Source organism: Piliocolobus tephrosceles, chromosome 2, assembly GCF_002776525.5.
Source record: "Piliocolobus tephrosceles isolate RC106 chromosome 2, ASM277652v3, whole genome shotgun sequence".
NCBI lineage: Eukaryota > Metazoa > Chordata > Mammalia > Primates > Cercopithecidae > Piliocolobus > Piliocolobus tephrosceles.
The window spans coordinates 191392118-191414220 of NC_045435.1; the positions used below are offsets into that span (position 1 = coordinate 191392118).

Here is a 22103-nt window from a genome sequence, read left to right on the forward strand (position 1 = left end):
GGCCATAACCGCTTCTTAAAACCCTTTTTATTTTGAAATAACTTTAGACTTACACAAAAGTTGCAAAAATTGTTGGAAGGGGTTTCTGGATCCCCTTCAGCTAACTTCCCTAAATGTTAACATCTTACAAAACCATACTGCAATGATCAAAATCAGGAAATTGCCATTGATAGAATACTGTTAACTAGTCTGCAGACCTCATTCCAGTGTCGCCAAGCAGTGGCTGACGGACCTTTTTCTGGTCCAGGATCGAATCCCGAGTCTCACATGGCACGGAAGTGTTATGTGTTTTTAGTTTCTTCCTACCGGGGACAGGTCCTCAGTCTTTTTCACTCACGACCTTGACACTCTGGCTGGTTATGTTGTACAGTGTCTCTCAGTTTGGGTTTGTGTGGCAAGAAGCCCGCAGCAGTGAAGTGGTGCTTTTCTCAGCCCATCGTGCCAGGAGGTACATTGTTTTATGTGGCTCATCACTTTAGCCACCTGGATAACTGTTCTTTTAAAAATTTATGCATGAAATCAGTTAACTGAAATGTCCCAAGACTTCGCTGAATCATTTGTGTGATTTCGAGGCAGCATTATGGAAGCACAAATTAGACAAATAGCTGTTCTTCTTTGAGAGCTTCTGGAATTGCCTTTTCCCAGGGCATTCAGTGGGCTCTACTGGCACAGTTGACTCTTTTGCAGTCTGAACAAGGAAAAAACAAAAAATGCCTTTTTCTTTCTGTTATATTTGAAGGGAGTGAAATTGAAGGTTAGGTTAAATTCAAAGTCCCAGGAGCTAGAACACTGATATTTTCTAGGCCAATAATATGTTTAGAAGAACATGCATTTAGACTGAGCCTCTGTTGCCCAGGAAATGTGGCAACCTCTTGGCTCAGAGCAACCTCTCCCTCCCGGGTTCAAGCAATTATCCCGCCTTAGCCTCCCGAGTAGCTGGGACTACAGGCATATGCCATCACGCCCAGCTAATTTTTTGCATTTTTAGTAGAGACGGGGTTTTGCCATATTGGCCAGGCTGGTCTCGAACTCCTGACTTCAAGTGATCCTCCTGCCTCGGTCTCCCAAAGTGCTGGGATTCACTGCGCCCGGCCCAGCTTTTAGCAGCATTTGCTTGAATTTATTTCTGAGAGATACAAAGGCGTGGCTTGGAGTTGGGTCTCCACCTACCTGAGGACCCCACGTGAGAAGAGTTTAGAATACCCCACTGGCACAGGTGGCAGGAGGCCCCTGCCATCAGAGCAGGGACGGAGCTTTGCTTTGTTGAAGGGCTTTTGAAAGAAGGTTACTTGCTGCAATTGTTTTTTCAGTGAGTGATTAATAAAAATGGCAAGATCTGTCTCCATGATGGCTTTTAGAGATTTCTGGAGTTTTTTTTTACAGAGGAGAAAATAATCTCACAGGAAGTTAAAATACTTTTACAAAGGTTTTGTTCTCAAATTTAAGGAAAGTGAGGCATTAGTCAGGCTCCTGGGTCACATGAGGGGAAAGAAAGATTGTCAAAGGGAATTCAGAGTCTTGTGGATGGACTGAGAAGTAACTTGGTTAGGCTGAGGGGCCTGGGCGGTAGGTGGACAACCGCAGAACTGAGTCAGAGTAGAGTCAATGTCATAGGGTGAAGGTGTGGGCAGTGTGGAGGGGGACCCAGGTGCAAAAGGAGGCTGGCATGGTGGGTAATTGCCATGCCTAGGATCCCACAGGATGTCTCAGTGGTGGGGAAAACCTTTGGCCTGATCATTTTGCTTGAATCTCAGTTGGAAAGGGCCTCATACTCGTCTCTACTTGTGAGTGAATCTTGCTGATAGCATCCTTAACAAGTGACCTCATAGCCTCTGTTTGAATATGTCCAGTGACGGAGAGGTTAGTACCTCTCATAGCAGGCCTCCTTGTTTGGACATCTCTTTCATGCAGTCCTTATTGAGCAGAAATCTTTTCTCCTGTTAATGCCACTCCTTGTTCTCGGGTCTGCCCCTGCATTCACACTGAGTGAGTTATTCCCTTTTCCCCAGGGCACTGTGCCCCCTCAGTACCCACCCACTCGCCTACTCTTATTCCCCCAACATGGTTTTTCCTTGTTTATCTCTCATGGTTTGCCCACTATCATCCAGGACTGCCTCCTGAATGATCTGCACTTTGCCTGTGCTCCTTCTTAAGATGTGGTGCCTGAACAAAACACCACCACTGTTGACATGCCCAGAGCAGGCGTCACCCAGTACACATGGCTCCGTCCAGATGAAAACCTTCCCAGGAGTGGCTGGATGAGGCCCCCAACCCCAACACCTGACAACCTGCTGTGCTTACTGGCTCCCCATGGCCCTCCGATTTCAGATTTCTCAGATTTCCAGCTTTGCCAGAAGACTCTGGCATCCCTGGGGCAGGTGCCTTACCCTCACATCCAGGACCCGGGCAGGTGCCTTACCCTCACATCCGGGACCCGGGCAGGTGCCTTACCCTCACATCCGGGACTCAGGCAGGTGCCTTACCCTCACATCTGGGACCCGGGCAGGTGCCTTACCCTCACATCTGGGACCCCGCCTCCTGGACTTTGGTCACCAGTGCTCAGCTCCCAGGCCAGGTGCAGCGCATGATGCTCCCAGGGTGGCCTGACCCAGGCAGAGTAGAGAAGGGCTCTTGCCTCCCCTATCCTAGTTTCTTTCCTGTCCAGCCCAGGCTCACATAGCTTCTTTTGGCCGCCACACCACATGTGTGATTCATGGTCAAACAGGCTGAATTTTTTTCACGGATGCTGCCGTGAGGCCATATTTCTCCTGAGCTGCACCTGTGCCACTGACGTGTTCTGCCTAAGCCCTGTCTTGTTAGATTCGAATGGACTCATGGTCCCTCTCAGCAGAAAGCTGGGTTACTGGTTATTGTTGCTGATTCCTGCTGGGGACAATAAAAGGTATAGGCACACAAACTGGTAAGATAGAGAAGCCAGAATGAACGCCCTGGCCGGCAAAGGGAGCGCTCTCAAATGCAGCTGGGACGGCCAGGGCTCTGAGGACAGCAGGCTCTTCCACAGGGCCTTGGGGAGGTGCCAGACTGCACCTCTTCCTCCCTAATTCTGTTCCTGGGTTAGGGCAAAAATCAGGACGCTCTCGTCTTTTGAATCTCACAGCCACCCCTTTGGGTTCTCCCTTCAGAAAGTGTGTTGACCCGCGGGGTGCGGTGGCTCATGCCTGTAATCCCAGCACTTTGGGAGGCCGAGGCAGGCGGATCACCTGAGGTCGGGAGTTCGAGACCAACCTGTCAAACATAGAGAAACTCCGTCTCTAATAGAAATATAAAATTAGCTGGGTGTGCTTGTACATGCCTATAATCCCAGCTACTCGGGAGGCTGAGGCAGGAGAATCGCTTGAACCTGGGAGGAAGAGGTTGTGGTGAGCTGAGATCGCGCCATCATACTCCAGCCTGGGCAACAAGGGCAAATCTCCGTCTCAAAAAAAAGAAAGAAAGAAAGAAAGTGTGTTGACCATCTTGAGCTTAACTTGTGCCTCCCGAGAGACCGAGACCGGCGTAACTGTTGGTGTTAGTGGCTTGGTTGGCCAGCAGCTTGCTGTCACTGCAGGACCCTCCTGGGCAGAGGAGACCCTCCAGGGAAATACACACTATTTTATGTGCTGGTTTTGGGCCTAACGCCTCATGGGCATTCTTAGCCCTGGGAGACCAGTGTATCTGCTGGGATTGCTTCATACTAAGAGTAGCAGGAACCCCTAGAAGTCCAGGGCCATTGTGGCTTTGGGGAACTCAGGCGTGTTTTTTTCCGCTGTGTTATTGTGAAGGCAGCTCAGGATCCCAGGATACTGTGATAGTCCTCCACCTCCAGCCTCAGTCCAGGCAGAAAGAAGCAACGCACCTGCATTGGGAAAGCAAAACTCAGCAATCATGGTCGACCTCTGCTTGCACGCTATTGGCCAGAGGCAGGTCACGTGACCACGTGGTGGGCGGCGGTCTGGAAAGAGCTGGGCACACTGCTGGCCCGGACAAAATCCAGGTTTTGGTTAGTGAGGCACCTGAGAAGAATGGATGCTGGCAGGCAAAGAGCAGTGTCTGTCACAGCTCAGCTGGGCTGTGGCCTCCAGCTGTTCACAGGGATATTGGGGCTTTGGCAGTCAAGAGGCTCCAAGGGGAACCCTCTGGGGATAGGCTTTTTTTCCCTTTTTCTGTAGGGCAGAGGTATTGAACTTTGGTTGTGGGTTAGAGTCACCTGGAGAACAGTGAGGGAAAAAGTATCTGTGCCTCATCCCTGGGTCAGGTGTGACGCTAGGCAAAGGAATACTTTAAAGAACTTCCCTGTGATTAAAAAAAAATCATTCTATGGAGAATCTCAAACAAATGCAAAAGTAGAAAGCGGTATATTAATCCTTGGTCTACCTATCACCTGGGTTTCCGTAATTATCAGCACATGACCAATCTTGTTTCAGCTGCGTCTCCGTTTTCCTCCCCCTCCCCATACTAGATTTTTTTTGAAGCAATTCCTGAACGTGGTATTTCATTTGCAAATATTTTAGTATTTATCTCTAAATGATAAGAACTCGTTTTAATAATATAACCACACAACCATGATCACATTTCCAAGTGATTCTGATAAACAGGGGCCCAGAGAACAACTGCTCTGAACCTAAATGAACCAGTTCTTCACCCAGGACCTTTTGTACTGGAATCCCCTGAGGTGAATGACACACACAGATTTCTGGGGCAGCCCCTTCCTACTGAATCAGAATGTCAATGGGAGGGGCCTGGGAGTTTGCTTTTTAACAGGCTGTGAGCCACTGCTCCCGGCCACGACCTTTTTGCTTTTTGTTACTTTAAAAAATGTCAGGTAGGTTGGGCACGGTGGCTTACACCTGTAATCCCAGCACTTTGGGAGGCCAAGGCAAGTGGATCACTTGAGGCCAAGAGTTCAAGACCAGCCTGGCCAACATGGTGAAACCCCGTCTCTACTAAAAACACAAAAATTAGCAGGGTGTGGTGGCGCATGCCTATAATCCCAGCTGCTTGGGAGCCAGAGGCACGAGAATCGCTTGAACCCGGGAGGCGGAGGTTGCAGTGAACCAGGGTTGCACCACAGCCCTCCAGTCTGGGTGAAAGAATGAGACGCGCTCTAAAAAAAAAAAAGAAAGAAAGAAAGAAAAAAAAGTTCTAAGGGGGTGGCCTTTAAGGAGACAGGAATAAATCATCTAGTTCCACTAGGGATATAACTGCCCAATGGGTTCACCTTGCTCGCTACCTAGACAGAACTGGTTTATCAAGACAGAGGAATTGCAATAGACAAAGAGTAATTCATGCAGAGCCTGCTGTGCAAGAGACCAGAGTTTTATTATTACCCGAATCAGTCTCTCCAAGCATTCAGGGATCAGTGCTTTTAAGGCTAATTTGGTGGGTGGGAGAAGGCCAGTGAGACAGTGTTGACTGGTTGGGCTGGAGACGCAATCATGGGAAATTGGAGCTGTCCTCTTGCGCTGAGTCAGTTCCTGGGTCGGGGCCACAAGATCAGATGAGCCAGTTTATCCATCCGAGTGGTGCCAGCGGACCCATCAAGGGCAGGGTCTGCAAAATATCTCAAGCACTGACCTTAGGAGCAGTTTAGGGAGGGTCAGAATCTTGTAGCTTCCAGCTACATGTCTGTAAATTATAGTTGATAATTTCTAATCTTGTGCCTAATTTGTTAGTCCTACAAAAACAGTCTAATCCCCAGGCAATAAGGAGGTTTGTTTTGGGAAAGGGCTGCCATCTTTGTTTTAAACTGTAAACTATAAGCTGGGCGCAGTGGCTCACGCCTATAATCCCAGCACTTTGGGAGGCTGAGGTGGGCGGATCACCTGAGGTCAGGAATTCGAGACCAGCCTGGCCAACATGACAAAACCCCGTTTCTACTGAAAATACAAAAATTAGCTGGGCGTGGTGGCAGATGCCTGTAATCCCAACTACTTGGGAAGCTGAAGCAGGAGAATCACTTGAACCCAGGAGATGGAGGTTGCAGCGAGCCAAGATCGTACTACTGCACTCTATGCTGAGTGACAAGAGTAAAACTCCATCTCAAAAAAATAAAACTATAATCTATAAACTAAGTTCCTCCCAAAGCTAGCTCAGCCCACAGCCAGGAATGAACAAGGACAGCTTGGAGGTTAGAAGCAACATGGAGCTGGTTAGGTCCACTCTCTTTCCCTGTCTCAGTTTTTTGCAATGGCGGTTTCAATGACAGCTTCTCCTCCTTTCTGCAGAGCCACACTGGGGGTCGTGGGAAAACAAAGTGATGCTCTTTGGATGGAGTCATTCACAAGCTTCAGGTGTACCGACCACACTATCCTGCTCACTCAAGGCCATCCATACGCAGACTTAAAATCCAAAGAGACTCCTCTGTGGCAGTGCAAAAGGACAGGGGGTTAGCTTGGCGGGTTTTCCCAGAGAACCCTCATTTCAGTCTAGTGAATTTAACATTCTTTAAGAACATATTTTAATAATTTTTTTTAAAAGCTTAATATGTTGAATAGGTGATATATTCACATGGTGGAAAATTTGAATGGCAGGCCGGGTGCAGTAGCTCACGCCTGTAATCCAGCACTTTGGGAGACCGAGGCAGACGAATCACTTGAGGTCAGGAGTTCGAGACCAGCCTGGCCAATATGATGAAACCCTGTCTCTACTGAAAATACAAAAATTGGCCGGGCGTGGTGGCTCAACCCTGTAGTCCCAGCTACTCAAGAGGCTGAGGCAGGAGAATTGCTTGAACCCGGGAGGCGGAGGTTGCAGTGAGCTAAGATCGTGCCACTGCACTCCAGCCTAGGCAACAAGAGTGAAACTCTGTCTCAAAAACAAAGCAAAACAAAACAAAAAACAAAATTTGAATGCCGTAAAATGGTATACAGAAAAGGTAAGTCTATCTCCCATCTCTTTTCCCCCATTACCACCTGCTCATTCACCACTCCCTCCTCCACTTGTCATTACTGGGTTAATACTCGTTTAAAAACTAACAGGACCTCTGCTTCTGGAAAGATGGAGTAGATGTACTTTTCTCTATTCTTTCTGTTAAGTACAACTAAAAACCCTGGATATTACATAAATTATAAATAATCTAGTAAATATATAATATATAAAATGCCTCTTAAAAGGCAGAGAGAAGAAGGCAGACCAGCTAAGGACCTCAGGACCCAAGAAACAACACAGTGATGAGTTCTCTAGGTTTTCTTTTTGTTTCTTGTGTCCCAGATTTGGAGTTGAAGAAGCCGGCAACCCAGAAATGTTGGTAAGCTCAGATGCAAAAAGCCCCCCAAAAATTTGCTCTCTCTAGCCAAATGACCAGCCTAGTAAGACAGAACACGTGGGTTTGTTCCAGGGATATAAGGATGGTTCGTTATTTGAAAATGAATCTCATCCACCAAATTAATGAACTAAAAGAAGAAAACTTACATGATGCTCTCTATCAATGCAGAAAATGCAAAATTTAGCACACATTTATGATTTCAAAAATCTCAGGAAAAATAGACATAGAGGGGGAATTTCCTGAACTTGATACAGGGTATACATCACAAGCCTTCAGCTAACATACTTAAGGGTGAAACTGAATGCTTTGCCCCTAAGATGGGGAACAAACCAAGGATATTAGTCTCACCACTTATCCAGCATAATGCTATAATTTCTAGCCAGTGCAATAAGGTAAGAAATGGAAATAAGTCATATAGATAGGAAAAGAAGGAATAAGACTCACTATTTGCAGATTACATGATTGTGTACATAGAAGATCCCGAGGCATCCACAGAAAACTCTCTCAGAACTAATAAGTAAGTTTAGCAGGGTTACAAGATACAAGATAACACACAAAAATCAATTGCATTTCTGTATACTAGCAATGAACATATGGATATCAAATTTTTAAAAAATACCATTTCGGCTGGATGTGGAAGTTCATGCCTGTAATCCCAGCACTTTGGGAGGATGAAGTGGGAGGATCACTTGAGTCCAGGAGTTCAAAATCAACCTAGGCAACATGGTGAGACCCTGTCTCTGCAAAAAAATACAAAAATTAGCTGAGCGTGGTGGTGCATGCCTGCAGTCCCAGCTACTGGGGAGGCTGAGGTGGGAAGATTGCTTGAGTGTGGCAGGCAGAGGTTGCAGTGAGCCAAGATCACGCTACTGCACTCCAGCCTAGGCAACAGAGTGAGACCCTGTCTCAAAAAATAAAATAAAATAAAATAAAATAAAATAAAATAAAATAAAACAATACCATTTGTAGTTGCTCAAAAAAAGAGAGAAATAGGTGTAACAAACATGTTACACATAACAAAGCATGTGTAGGATTTGTTTTTTTGTTTTGTTTTGTTTTTGTTTGGTTGGCATTTTTTGAGACAGAGTTTCGCTCTTGTTGCCCAGGCTGTAGTGCAATGGTGTGATCTCGGCTCACTTTGACCTCCGCCTTCTGGGTTCAAGCGATTCTCCTGCCTCAGCCTCCCGAGGAACTGGGATTACAGGCACCCCCACCACCACCATGCCCGGCTAGTTTTTTGTATGTTTAGTAGAGTCAGGGTTTCACCATGTTGGCCAGGCTGGTCTCGGACTCCTGACCTCAGGTGATCCACCCGCCTCGGCCTCCCAAAGTTCTGGGATTATAGGCATGACCCACCATTCCCGGCTGCTTGTATCAGATTTAAATGCTGAGAACTACACAACACTGATGAAAGAAATCAAAGATCTATGTAAATGGAAACCCCATACTGTACTCAGGAATTGGAAGACTCAACAAACTAAACATGCCAACTTTCCCCAAATTGACACACAGGTTTAGCACACTTTCTATAAAAATCCCAGTCAAATTTTTTATAGATAAAGACAAGATTACTCTAAAATTTATATGGAAAGGCAAAGGAAATAGAATAGCTAAAAGAATTTTGAAGAAGAAAAATGAAGTAGCAGCACATATATCAATGAATCAGAATAGAAAATCCAGAAATAGGCCTACCCAAATATGCCCAACCAGTTTTTGACAAAAGTGCAAAAGCAATTCAATGGGGGAAAGATAACGTTTTCAAAAAATGGCGCTGGAGCAAATGGACACAAAACTTAGACCTAGGTCTGACGTCTTATACAAAAATTAATGGATCATAGACTTAAGATGTAAAACATAAAACTATAACACTTTTTTTTTTTTTTGAGACAGGGTCTTTCTCTGTCCCCCAGGCCTGGAATGCAGTGGCGCAATCTCAGCTCATTGCAACCTTCGTCTCCTGGGCTCAGTTGATCCTCCAGCTTCAGCCTTCCAAGTAGCTGGGACTTACAGGCATGAGCTACCAGGCCTGATTAATTTTCGTATTTTTTGCAGAAATGGGGCTTCGCCGCGTTGCCCAGGCTGTTCTCGAACTCCTGAGCTCAAGCAATCTGCCCACATCAGCCTCCCAAAGTGCTGGGATTACAGGCGTGCGCCACCGTACCCAGCCAAAACTATAAAACTTTTAGAAAAGAACATAGAAGAAAATCTTTGTGTTCTGGGGGCAAGGAGCTCTGAGACTTGACACCAAAAGCATGCCCCCATAAAAGGAAAAATTAGATTTTATTTAGGGGTTAAGCGTTTAGACTCTGGATTCTCTCAGCCCTGGTTTTACTAGTTAGCTCTATCACTAACTACGTTGGGCATTTAAAACTCCTCTGTTGTCCCACGTGGTGCATGCGTGATTGTAGATGAGGACACACATCCTGAAGGCAGAAGTCGTTGGTTGGTGGCAGAGTCTGGGTTACAACCCCTGGTCTCCTGATTCCGAGTCCAGGTGAAACACTTTCCCCCTGCAGTCGACCCTGTTACAGAGGATAAAAAGGCACGTTATAGACGAGGAGAAAAATTTTGCCTACCACATGTGTAACACAGGACTAGCAGGTAGGACAGCTGAAGAACTCTCGACGTTCAATGGGGTAGAAGAACAAACAATTCAATAGAATATGAGCAAAAGACATGAAGAGGCATTTTACCAAACATACGGTGCTATGATCTGAATATTTGTGTTCTCCTCCGATTCCTGTGTTGAAGTCCTAACCCCCAAGGTATTGGTACTAGGAGGTATGGGGGCTCTGGCAGGTGATTAGGTCATGAAGGTGGCGCCCTCATGAATGGGATTAGTGTCTTTATAAAAGAGACCTTTGCCAGGTGTGAGGTTACAGTAAGAAAACATCTGTCTATGATGAAAGTGGGCCCTCACCAGACACAGTCTGCTGGCACTTTGCTCTCCAACTCCCCAGCTTCCAGAACTGTAAGGAACACATTCTGTTGTTTAGAAACCACCCAGTCTATGGTATTTTGTGATAGCAGCCCAGGCAGACTAAGACAGGTGACACGTAAACATGAAAAGAGGTTCAACATCATTAGCCATGACGGAAATGCTGATTGAAACCACAGCGAAATATCATGCTACAGTTTTCAGCATGGCTGAACTGGAAAATAGTGACCCCACCAAGGATATGGGGTAACTGGGTCGCTCAGACGTTGCTACTGGGAGTGTAGAATGCTACAGCCACTTTCATAAACAGTTTGTCAGTTTCTTCAAAAACGAAATCTGCAACTACCGTATGACCCAGCAACTGCACCCCGGGCATCTATCCGAGAGAAATGAAAACTTAACGTTTGCGCAAAAACCTGTGTAGGAACGTTCAATCAGCTTTATTCATAACATGCCCAAATGGGAAACAACTCAGCCGTCCTTCAGTAGGTAAAATAGTTAAGCAAATTGTGACACCCCTGTGTCATGGAGCACTACCTAGCAATAAAAAAGAAGCAAATTATTGATACATAACAATCTGGGTGAATCTCCAGAGGACTATGTTGAATGAAAAAAGTCAGCCCCTGAAGGATACATACTGTGTGATTCCATTTACATAACATTCTTGAAATGCTAAAATTATAGAGATGGGGAGCAGATTTGTGGTGGTTAGAGATGGTGTGGGGTGGGAAGAAAGTAGATGTGGCTATAAAAGGGTACCATGAAGGATTCTTGTGGTGATGGAAATTTCTGTATTTTTATTGTATCGGTGTCAATATCCTGGTTGTGATATGGTAATACAGTTGTGCAAGATGCTACCCTTAGAGGAAATTAGGTAAGATCTGGCATCTCTCTGTATTATTTTTTAATTGCATGTGAATCTACAATTATTTTAAAATAAAAAGTATGGTTGAAATAACTACCAGGAAGCTTAGCCTACTGGGGATTAAGACATCGAAATTGCAGAAGGCTTTAGCAAAGCGATACTACTGCAAGGGTAGTTCACACTTGAATTAGCTTGAAACATTACCTATCTATGTCACCTTAGAAAGCAGAAAATGGACCTTTGTTGGAGTGGGACACTGGATGGCCAGGGTTTGGCAGAGCCTGCCCCACAAAAATAGCTTCGAAATTGACTTTATTCTCAGGAAGGCTCTTCCTGGACAGTGGCAAACATAGTCATCGCAAATGCTGGCTCACTTTCTGCCAGCCAGCAACGCTGGTGGAAAGAGGGCCTCTTACTCAGTTGTACCAGCAGGCTGTCTCCAGGAGCCGGGGCTGGAGAGACAGCCAGTGCTGCTTTAGGCCAGTGTGGCCGAGGGTCTGTCTAGCTGCTTCTGCCCCAGGAACAAGGTCTGTCCTGGTACTCATGGCTTCCTTTTCTCCTGCAGACGCCCACTATTGCTTGGTTCTACTTTCTTTATCCCGACTGGCCGTCGGACTTATGCCGGTGCAGTGGAGCCGGTGAGTGGAAGCCCAGCTACCTGGGAGCCAGTTGGATGGTCAGAACCCTTTCCTCTGGGCCCCTGGGCCCTGAGCTACCCTCAGAGTGGGGGGCTTTAATGTTTCCAGGACACTCGGAGCCACTTTCTCACTTAAACCTCCTCCAAAGCCCCTCATCAGTAATGCACTCACATACCCCCATCCATGTGGGAAGGAAGCAGTAATGAGGCACTCCAGCCCCTCCCAGCCAGGAAGGTATTGGTGGAGGCCTAGTGTGGAGCCAGAACTCCCAGCCCCACCCAGCAAGTTAGAGGTTAAGAGTTTAGACTCGGGAGGTCTGGCGCAGTGGCTCACGCCTGTAATCCCAGCACTTTGGGAAGTTGAGGTGCGTGGATCATCTGAGGTAGGGAGTTCGAGACCAGCCTGGCCAACACGGAGAAACCCCGTCTCTACTAAAAACACAAAATTAGCCGGGCGTGGTGGTGCATGCCTGTAATCCCAGCTACCCGGGAGGCTGAGGCAGGAGAATCACCTGAACCCAGAAGGTGACAGTTTTGCGGTGAGCCGAGATCGCGCCACCACACTCCAGCCTGGGCAGCAACAGCCAAACTCTATCTCAAAAAAAAAAAAAAAATAGAAGAGTTTAGACTCTGGAATCTCTTAGCCCTGGTTTCAGTTCCAGCTCTATCATTAACTACATTGAGCATTTAAAAAAGACCACTGTTTCTCACATGTAGCATGGGGGGTTGTAGATGAGATTCTAAAGGCAGAAGTAATTTTCCCAAGCAGCATTGCTGGTTGGTGGCAGAGTCTGGGTTAGAACCTGGCCTTTCCACTATACCTTGGTGCTTCTCCAGACAGCAAGAACAAGGTAGGGAGGGCCAGGCTGGGGCCACTCAGGAAGCACTAGCTCTCACTGCACAGAGGGTGGAGAGGCCTGGTCACTTTGCCCCTGTACCCCTGGTTCCTAACATGGAATCTGACCTTGTAAAACAGGTTGGCAGCAAAGCTGTCCTGGTCACAGGCTGTGACTCTGGATTTGGATTCTCGTTGGCCAAGCATCTACATTCAAAAGGCTTCCTTGTGTTTGCTGGCTGCTTGATGAAGGTAAGAGACAATTATCTTCTTCACCATGGTCTTTTACACAAAGTCATTGTTTTATAGTCTTTTAAAAATTCCTTTCCTAACAACTGGCTCACCTTTGCTTAAACCAGCCTGTCCATTTTCCACTGGCTTTGGTCCCACTTGTTCTTCATAGCTTTATCCATCCATCATCCATGCATCCATCCATCCATCCTCTCATCCATCCATCATTTGTCAAATGCTATGATGTACCTGACACTTTGCTAGGTGCAGTAGAAGAGTGAGATCTTGTCCCTGCCCTGAAGTTGCTCCCTGTCAAGTGGTGAGGAGACAGCCATGCGTAGACACAGCTGAAGAATTAGAGTGAAGAAGATTCTCAGGGGTGTGCGAGAATGTTCGGTGAGACTGTATAGAAGGAAGAGATAGATGATGGCAGGCCAGAGGAAGTGACATTTGTTCTGGGCCATGGCAAGTAAGTAACGCTGCCATAGGTGGAGACTGGGAGAAGTTACCTGCTGGACAGGAGGACTATCCTGAGCAGAGGCTTGAAAGCATGAGGCTCCTTTGGGACACATTAAGGAGAATTTAAGGGGCATGAAGGGAAGCACTGGAACCTGAGACTGCAAAAACAAACAGTGGGTAGGACTCCAGTTAGAGAGTTGTGCGCCCACCACCACAGTCCACTTTCAGAATACTCCGTCACTCAGAATTCTCCCTCTCGACCACTGGGAGTTAGTCTCCACGTACACCTCTAGCCCTGAGTGGCCACTGATTTCTATTTCTTTAGGTTTGCATTTTCTGGACTTTTCATCTACATGGAATCATACAATACATGGCCTTTTGTGCCAGGCTTCTTGAACACTTAGTGTAATGTTTTTGAGAGTCATCCATGTTGCAGAATGCATAAGTAGTTCGTCCCTTTGCATTGCTGAATGGTATTCTATTGTGTGCCTATACTATATATATATATTTTTTTTTTTTTTTATTTAATTTTTTTTTTTTTTGAGACAGAGTTTCACTTTGTCACCCAGGCTGGAGTGCAGTGAGTGCAATCTCGGCTCACTGCAACCTCTACCTCCCGGGTTCAAGTGATTCTCCTGCCTCAGCCTCCCGAGTAGCTGGGACTACAGGCGTGAGCCACTAGGCTCACCTAAGTTTTGTATTTTTATTAGAGACGGGGTTTCACCATCTTGGCCAGGCTGGTCTCCTGACATCAGGTGATCCACCTGCCTTGGCCTCCCAAAGTGCTGGGGTTTCAGGCGTGAGCCACCACGCCCTGCCACCTATACTATATATATATGTGTGTGTATATACACACACATACACACACACACATATATATACATATATATATATTTTGAGACAGTCTCGCTCTGTTGCCCAGGCTGAAGTGGAGTGGAGTAATCTTGGCTCACTGTAAGCTCCGCCTCCCAGGTTCACGCCATTCTCCTGCCTCAGCCTCCCAAGTAGCTGGGACTACAGGCGCCCGCCAACACATGCCCGGCTAACTTTTTGTATTTTTAGTAGAGACGGGGTCTCACCGTGTTAGCCAGGATGGTCTCGATCTCCTGACCTCGTGATCTGCCCGCCTCAGTCTCCCAAAGTGCTGGGATTACAGACGTGAGCCAATGTGCCCAGCTATACTATATTTTTAAAACATCCATTCACTAGTTGATGGATGTCTGGATAAAAATGTTTGGGTTTTGGGTTATTGTGAATAATGATGCTGTGAACTTTCACACACAGGTCTCTCTGTAGATGTGTGTTTTCTACCTAGCTCCTTTTAATGAAATTTAGAAACCAAGATCTGGGCGTCAGGTGGGCTCATTGCCAGTGGGGCTTGGGGCATTGCTCATCTTGTCCCTGTCAGTGGACAGAGCTACACGATGTATATATATCATCACACGCAAGCACACACATGCACACACTTTATAGCATACATATAAAGTCAGTGTAACCTTGTGATTTTATTTATTTATTCATAAAATCATGAGGTTATGTTGATCTACTCCAATTCAACACAAAGCATTCTTCCTTGCTTATTTCATTCCATATTTGTTTCCTCCTTCTCCTGCAGTTAGACCCTAATTCCTATTTCAATATCTTTACTCAATTGATTAGTCCTACAGTACACACAACGTAGTTTCAGAATTGCTACATTCATACCATTACAGACAGCAAACCGTACTAAGTAGATGTGTCGGCTTGGATCCTCCAAGAAGTCAATGCCAAAATAGGGGTAGATGTGCAAGAGATTGATTAGGGAAATGCCTAGAATGTTTCAAGGGGGAAGGGGCAGAAAAAGGCAGGGAAAGCTTGTGATTGCAATACAGTGTGTGATAAGAAATCGCAAGGAAGGAAGATTAGGGAGGCAGAGCCTCAGACTGCAGTGTCTGTCGCCTGAGAGTCTTGGCTGGGACCTTGCGGAAGCCCCATGAAAAGGTAGTTTGTTAGAGGAGACCAGTGTTGGCCAGGAGTGGTCCTGCGATCCCTCCATGTGCGGCCATTGGCTGAGGGCAGGCCAGGCACACGTGGTCGTGGCGTTCACGCCATGGCTGTGAAGTTGCAGGGGTGGTGATGGTGTAGCTGTCAACCGTTCCTGCAGCAGACTCCCCTGAAGGGAGGTCTACGTGGGGCACCTCCATGGTTGCCACAGTAGAGCTTATTTAGGATTTCGTTAAAGTGTTTTTTGACTTTAAAGGTATGACTGAAGGTATACAAAGCATTATTATTACTTTTTCTAAGACAGAGTCTTGCTCTGTCGCCCAGCAGGAGCTGGAGTGTAGTGGTACTATCTCGGCTCAATGCAACCTCTGCCTCCCGGGCTCAAGCAATTCTCTCGTCTCAGCCTCCCGAGTAGCTGGGATTACAGGTGCCCGCCACCACGCCCAGCTAATTTTTGTATTTTTAATAGAGACAGGGTTTCACCATGTTGGCCAGGCTGGTCTCAAACTCCTGTCCTCAGGAGATCCACTCACCTTGGCCTCCTGAAGTGCTGGGATTACAGGCGTGAGCCACCACTCCTGGCCCAAAGCACTATTTTTAGAAGTTACTTGTATTAATTTTTGTTTTTTTATCACTATATTATTTATTTGAAATATAATGCCATTTATTTGTGATCTGTTTTCCTTGTTGTTGATTCTTGTTGATGTAATTTAGTTTCTGAATATGTAAACCATTAACAAGGCTGTAAAGTCAAAAATTATACAAATAGGTAAAATCAAAGTAGTGTGATTCCCCCACCTCCTATCTGTTCCACTCCATTCTTTCATTTTCCCCCATGTTACACAAGTGTTTGCACATTGCATACACTCTTTGGTTTTTTAAAACATTAACAGTGTATCTTGGAAATCAGTTTGTATGGCCCCACAGAATCCGCATGGCCCCACAGAGTCTGTATGGCCTCACAGAGATCTTTCTCACTTTGTTAACAGCTTTGAAGCACCCCACTGAGTGGGTGGGTCATAATTTACTTCACCAAAATCTCCTGTAGATAAGCATTTAGGTGCTTTTAATATTTTGCAATTACAAATAATGCCACAATGAATAACCTTGTAGTTCCATTATTATTGGGGGGTTATCCCTTTTTTGTCTTTTTTTTGAGATGGAATTTCGCTCTTGTTGCCCAGGCTAGAGTGCAGTGGCCCAGTGTTGGCTCACTGCAACCTCCACCTCCCAGGTTCAAGCAATTCTCCTGTCTCAGCCTCCCAAGTAGCTGGGATTACAGGTGTCCACCACCACACCTGGCTAATTTTTGTATTTTTAGTAGAGAGGGGGCTTCACCATGTTGGTCAGGCTGGTCTCCAACTCCTGACTTCAGGCAATCCGCCCGCCTCGGCCTCCCAAAGTGCTGGGATTACAGGTGTGAACCATTGCATTCAGCCATTGGGGGGCTATCTTTAGAGTAAATTCCTGGGAGTGAGATTGCTCGTATCAGAGGGTAAATGAAATATATTGTCATTTTAAAGATATTCCCAAATTTTCCATCATAGGGGTCATGTAATTTTACACTCCCTCCCAGAGTGTACGAGTGCCTATTTCCACACAATTTCACCAACAGAGTATGCATCAAGCTGTTGGTTTTTGCCAGTCTGATAGGTGGGAAATGTCCTCCTGTTGTCCTCCTATTGTTGTTTTTATTGTATTTCTCTTCTGAGCGCGTACCCCTGTTCTTTAAGGACATGACCCAGAAGCTTCCCAGATATCAGCTGTGCTCTCATTCTCTTGGCCAGAACTTAGTCACATGGCTTTACCTGGCTGCAAGGAAGGCTGGAAAATGTAGTGAGTATTCTGAGACAATATGTACCTGGCCTACAACGTCAGGCGTTCTACTGCTATAGAAGAAGGACGAAGGGAAGCGTGAGCGTTCAGGACAACTTGCTTTCTCTGTTCAGTGGGTGAGACATTCTTCTTTATTTTCAAGGCCGTAGGAACCCAGGGGAGGAATTTTCCATACTATGTTTGATATCTTTGTAATATTTGATACCTGTTCAATGTAAAATTTCAATAATATAAACAAGTACAAGAAATCATGTATATTGACACGCTCTGAACATCCTTCCATCTGGATCAGAGAAGGTTTTTTTTTCCTTTTCATCTTTACTTCTTTTGAATTGTGAAAGCGGTAAAACATATACATAATAACTTCAAATAATACAGAAGTAGATTATGTAACAAAGTGAAGTCTTCCCAGTCTGTTGTTCCAAGGCAGCCTAAACGCAGGTGTGTTCATTATTTGTGACTTTTGCTGTTACAGGTTGAGTATCTCTTAGCTGAAATGCTTGGGACCAGATGTGTTTTGGATTTTGGATTTTTCCACATTTTGGAATATTTGCATTATACTCGCTCGGCATCTCTGATCTGAAAATCCAAAATCCAAAGTGCTTCAATGAGTATTTCCCTGGAGCATCATGTCAGCACTCAAAAAGTTTCAGATTTTGGAACATTTCAGATTTGGGTTATTGGATTAGAAATGCTCAACCTGTATTAACAAAGCCTTGGTGAGTCATGTTGCACGTACGTCTTTGCCTCCTTCCATTGGCGATTCTTGGGAACACTGTGTAGATGTGAAAGTGCAAGCTGCAAAGGCGTGCAGGTTTTAGGTTTTGTTCAGATCCCCAAACCACTCCCCTGAAAGGCTGTCGCACTCCTGACAGTGCTCGAGAGAACCCGTCTGGGGAGGGTTCTGGGGAATGGGTGTGGCATCCCCGGTGCTGGGTTCTTCTGCAGAATGTGGACCTGCCTCAGCAGGTCCCAGCAAGAACCATGATGCCATAAAAATGTTTTAAAGTCCCTTGTCCGATGTTAGGCTTCTGTGCCATTGTGCTGGCTTGTCCGGTGACACAGGGAGCTGCACTCACATTCCACAGCACAGGGCAGAGGTTGCTCAGTGCTGCAGAAGACTCTTCAAAAGGGCCTTGGGTTCTCATCCCAGACTGACCACTAACCCCAGAAGGGGGCAAACATGTCTCCTCCCTGGGCCTCAGTTTCCTCTTACTTACACCAATAGGGTTGGACTGGCGGTCTTAGGTCCTTCCACTCCTGCAACAGTGATTCTAGAATTGGTTGACTGGTATTTTGAGGAAAGTACCAGACAAGCTCATTGGCAGGTTATGTCTGTTGGTAACTACCTCTTGACCCATTCCATCTGCTGTCTCAGATCAGTCAGGCAAGTCAGAAAGCAGTTAGCACCACCAGAGACTTTGGATAAGGCACCATGGGGGTTGAAAGGGGGAGTTTGTTTCTCGCCTGATTCTGTAGTGTTAGCCCCACGACGGATTCTGGCCACATCTGTACCTGAACACTCGGTCTGCTCTTGTTCGGAATTAGTGTTCCTCTTCTGTCTCATATCTCATTGCCTTGGGCCAACTCAAGGACTTAGCTCCAGCAGATGTCTGCCACCTCCTACGTCACTGGCTCCACGCTCTCTCCTGGGTCATTTCAGCGCGCGCGCGCGCACACACACACACACACACACACACACACACACACACACACTCATACACACAGACCTACACCACCATATCCTGTGTGCATTACCTCCCCACATCTCTGCTCCTTGTTGCAGAAAAGCACCCCCAGAGAGGGTGCAACGCACCTGGATCAGGCTTTGCCCCATCACGCTGTTTATGTACTTGTTTATTTATTCAGCAGATGTTTACTGAGCACCTAAGATAAGCTGCCAGTATTCCCTGTTGGAGATACAGCATATAACAACTCAGTGAAAAGGTCCTGCCCTTGTGGAGCTTAGATTCCAAGGGGGGATGATAGACAAGGAATAAGATAAGTAAATTGCTTCTCCCAGGGCAGGTAAAAGCAGTAGAGAAAAATAAAGCAGGAAAAGAAGATACAGCATGAATGTGGTAGATGGGGTGTCAGATTTTCAAGAGGGAGGAAAGATCACACCAAGAAGGTAGATTGGAGCTCCCTCATCCAAAGGAGGTGTGGGAGCGAGTGTCACAGAAATCCAGGGGAAGAGGGACAGCCCAGTACAAAGCCCCAGGAGGGAGTGTGCAGGGTGTGCCTGAGAAAGAGCACGAAACCCCTGTGGCTGAAGCAGAATGAGCGGGGAGTAGCGTGAAGTGAGGGGCGCGGGAGCCGATCTTGTATCAGCACAGGGAAGGCTTAATGAGAGGTGGCGTCTCACCACCATCTGGAAGGATGAAACGGGGGCAGGTGGCATATGAGGCACTGCCAGTAGTTTGAGGTGGCCAAAGCCCAGTGCCCTGGTGAGCTGGGAAAAGAAGGCAGGACCAGACCAGGAAGGTCCCTGAGTGCCTCTGGCCCAGCTTTTGTCAAGGATACCAACAGCCCCCATTCTCCCAAATCCATTGGCCACTTCCCAGACCACATCATGCTCAACCCAGCAGCAGCTTTTGACCAAATAAACCACCCTTGCCCGTAACACTTTGTTTCTTGACTCCGTGCTCTCAGGGTTCTTCCCGTCTGCTTGCTAGCTCCTCCTCCTGCCCATCCTGTGAACGTTACGGTGCCCAGGCTCGCTCCCCTCTGAAGTGTTTCTAACACGTGTGATGAGATGCTGACATACAACATGGGTTGAGCGTCCTCATGTTCTTCCCTGAGGTACTAAACCACCTTAACATGTATGCTAGAGACTGAAACCTTTTTGCCAGAATCAGCTCATTGGCTGCCTCAGTGTTATAAGAAATGGAGGTAGAAGAGGTTGAGTGGCTGGAAAGCGTTGTTAGTGTGCTGATATTTTCCCTCCGATGGCAAGTAAAACGAGGTGGGCTTCATATGAATGGCTTGGAGAGCTTCTGGACTTCTCCAAGCTCTGGAACTCCCCGGAGAGCTTCTTGGCTTACCATGTGTGCCCCGGAGTCTGGAGGCCACAGGTGATGCTAGTGTCTACCAGAAGAAGTCTAAAGGCCCGAGATTGAGGTAGGAGTGGCTGGTCTGGGAGCAGAGCACGGAGAGCTGGTGGGGAGAGGGCTGTCCTTCCACCCGGGCAGGTAACAGTTGCCTGGCCCTGTGTGGACAATAGAGAGAGCTGCTTGGAGTCACCTTAAGGGCAACCATCCAGTGAGCTGGCTAGGAGGATCCACGTGGCCCCAGCCAGAAGCGGGTACATCACCGAGGCCAGGGGCTGAGGAAGCAGATGCCCGGCTCGGGGAGGCTCGCTGCCCTGCCTCTGGAGCGGCGGTCGGAGGTCTCCAGGGCAGAATATTTGTGGACTCTGCAGAAGCACCCCAAGAAGGAATAGCTGGCTTTTGTGCGCCTGCCGTCTCGGGGCAGCAACAACAGACAACAGCCAGCCTCAGATGACTACAGTCTTGCCCCTAATTTGCTGCCCCTGGATCCAACCTTGGAAGGATCAGAAATTAAGACTAGGAGGGGAGGAGGAGCTAGAAAACGGTGAGAAAGACAACCTCCAGCAGCACCCACTTCCCGCAGCCCTCAGGGCCCGGCAGGGGAAAGCTTTACCTTGCATACAAGTTTGGGAGTTTGGGTTTTCAAACCCGGCTGGGCTGGAATTATTTGCTTATGAGACTGAACAGGATTCTTCGTGCCAAAACAAAGAGGCTCTCTGCCCACTGTCTGAGAATGAGTGGAAAAGCTATAAGACTTGCCTGAAATTTCATCCAGGGCTGGAAAAAATAGCTTACAGGTGAGGTTGAAAGGGACAGTAAGATTAAAGAAGTGGGTTTATCAATAAGCCAGTTGCACAGGCACCAACACAACGGAACCAAAAGCTTGTCCCTGAGCAGCCGGACAGAGGTGAACAGAGACTCCAGAGACCTGCAGAGGGAGCACAGAAACCCCGGGGCCAGGGAGGTGGCGTGGCCCAAGGGGCAGTCTTGGTCTGAGGACAGGTAGACCCTGAAGGCGACGGGCCAACAGAGTCTGCAGCCAGCAGGCTGAGGGTGGTCGGGAAGGTTTTCCTGAACAAGTGGGGACACACTGGTAGTTTCTCTCCCTGTTGGCGTGGTTGTCAGGGGCAGGGTGTGGAGGCTGCCCAAAGGCACATGAGGGTTCCTGGGGGCCTGTCAGGTGAAGACAGGAGGGTAGCATTGCTCTCCTGTGGAGCCTGAACGCTCAGCCTGAAGCCGTGGGCAGTGAGAGTAATCCCCTAGTTTCCTCTGAAAGAAGACTCTTCACTGTCAAACTGCCAAATTAAGAGTTTCCGTCGGCAACCTGACTTGGAGTGGGGGGGGTTCCCCTGAGGACTGCAGGGACCTTGTGATGCTGTCTGGGCACTGGAGAGGTCTTGCGTAGGGGTCTGAGAAGAGCTGAATGATAGCAACAGGGTTAACCAAGTCCCAAGAGGAAGGGCATTTGGATGCTTCTGTGCATTTCAGCGAGTGCCCCTTCCCGAGGTTCAGACCACGTGAGCTCCACTCCAAGGGGCATTTGAAGAGCCACCAGATGGAAGACTGTATTAAAGCAAGACACGTGTTTTCCTGGCACCCGTGTGCCGCCTGTGGAAGAGAGGGGTCAGCAGGCACCACATCATCACACCCTAGACTTGAAGATGGCATTAGTTCTTTCTTGGTGGAGTCCTCTGTGGGAACGACAGCACGAGCTCCAGGCCCATCTGTCCTGTGCTGAGACACACATACCTGTGTCTTGTTTGGGAAGCTCGGCACGTCTAGGGGATTTCAGAGTCAAACTTTAGACCCACCGGCCTCCAGCCTGGCTGCTCGGTCCACAGGCCTCCCTGGTGCCTGCCTCTGCAGAGACTCAGTGGGTCACGTCGCATTGCTTTTTCAAAGGGCCACTGGGGAGGCTTCCTTTCAATGGAAGACCAGGCTGTGCAGATGACAGTGAAGGAAAGGAAGGGGTGTTAGGGGAGATCAGACCGACCTCCTGTCCAAT

The 22103-nt window shown here is 47.3% G+C and overlaps 1 protein-coding gene across 1 annotated transcript in view; it reads left to right on the top strand.

Moving 5' to 3' along the window:
- BDH1 (3-hydroxybutyrate dehydrogenase 1) overlaps positions 1–22103 on the top strand; it is a 41099-nt gene that overhangs the window by 7068 nt on the left and 11928 nt on the right. The window contains exons 3-4 of the mRNA XM_026455654.2: positions 11547–11705; positions 12681–12791. Coding sequence (XP_026311439.2) covers positions 11547–11705; positions 12681–12791 — 270 coding nt within the window. The remainder of the gene's footprint in view (positions 1–11546; positions 11706–12680; positions 12792–22103) is intronic.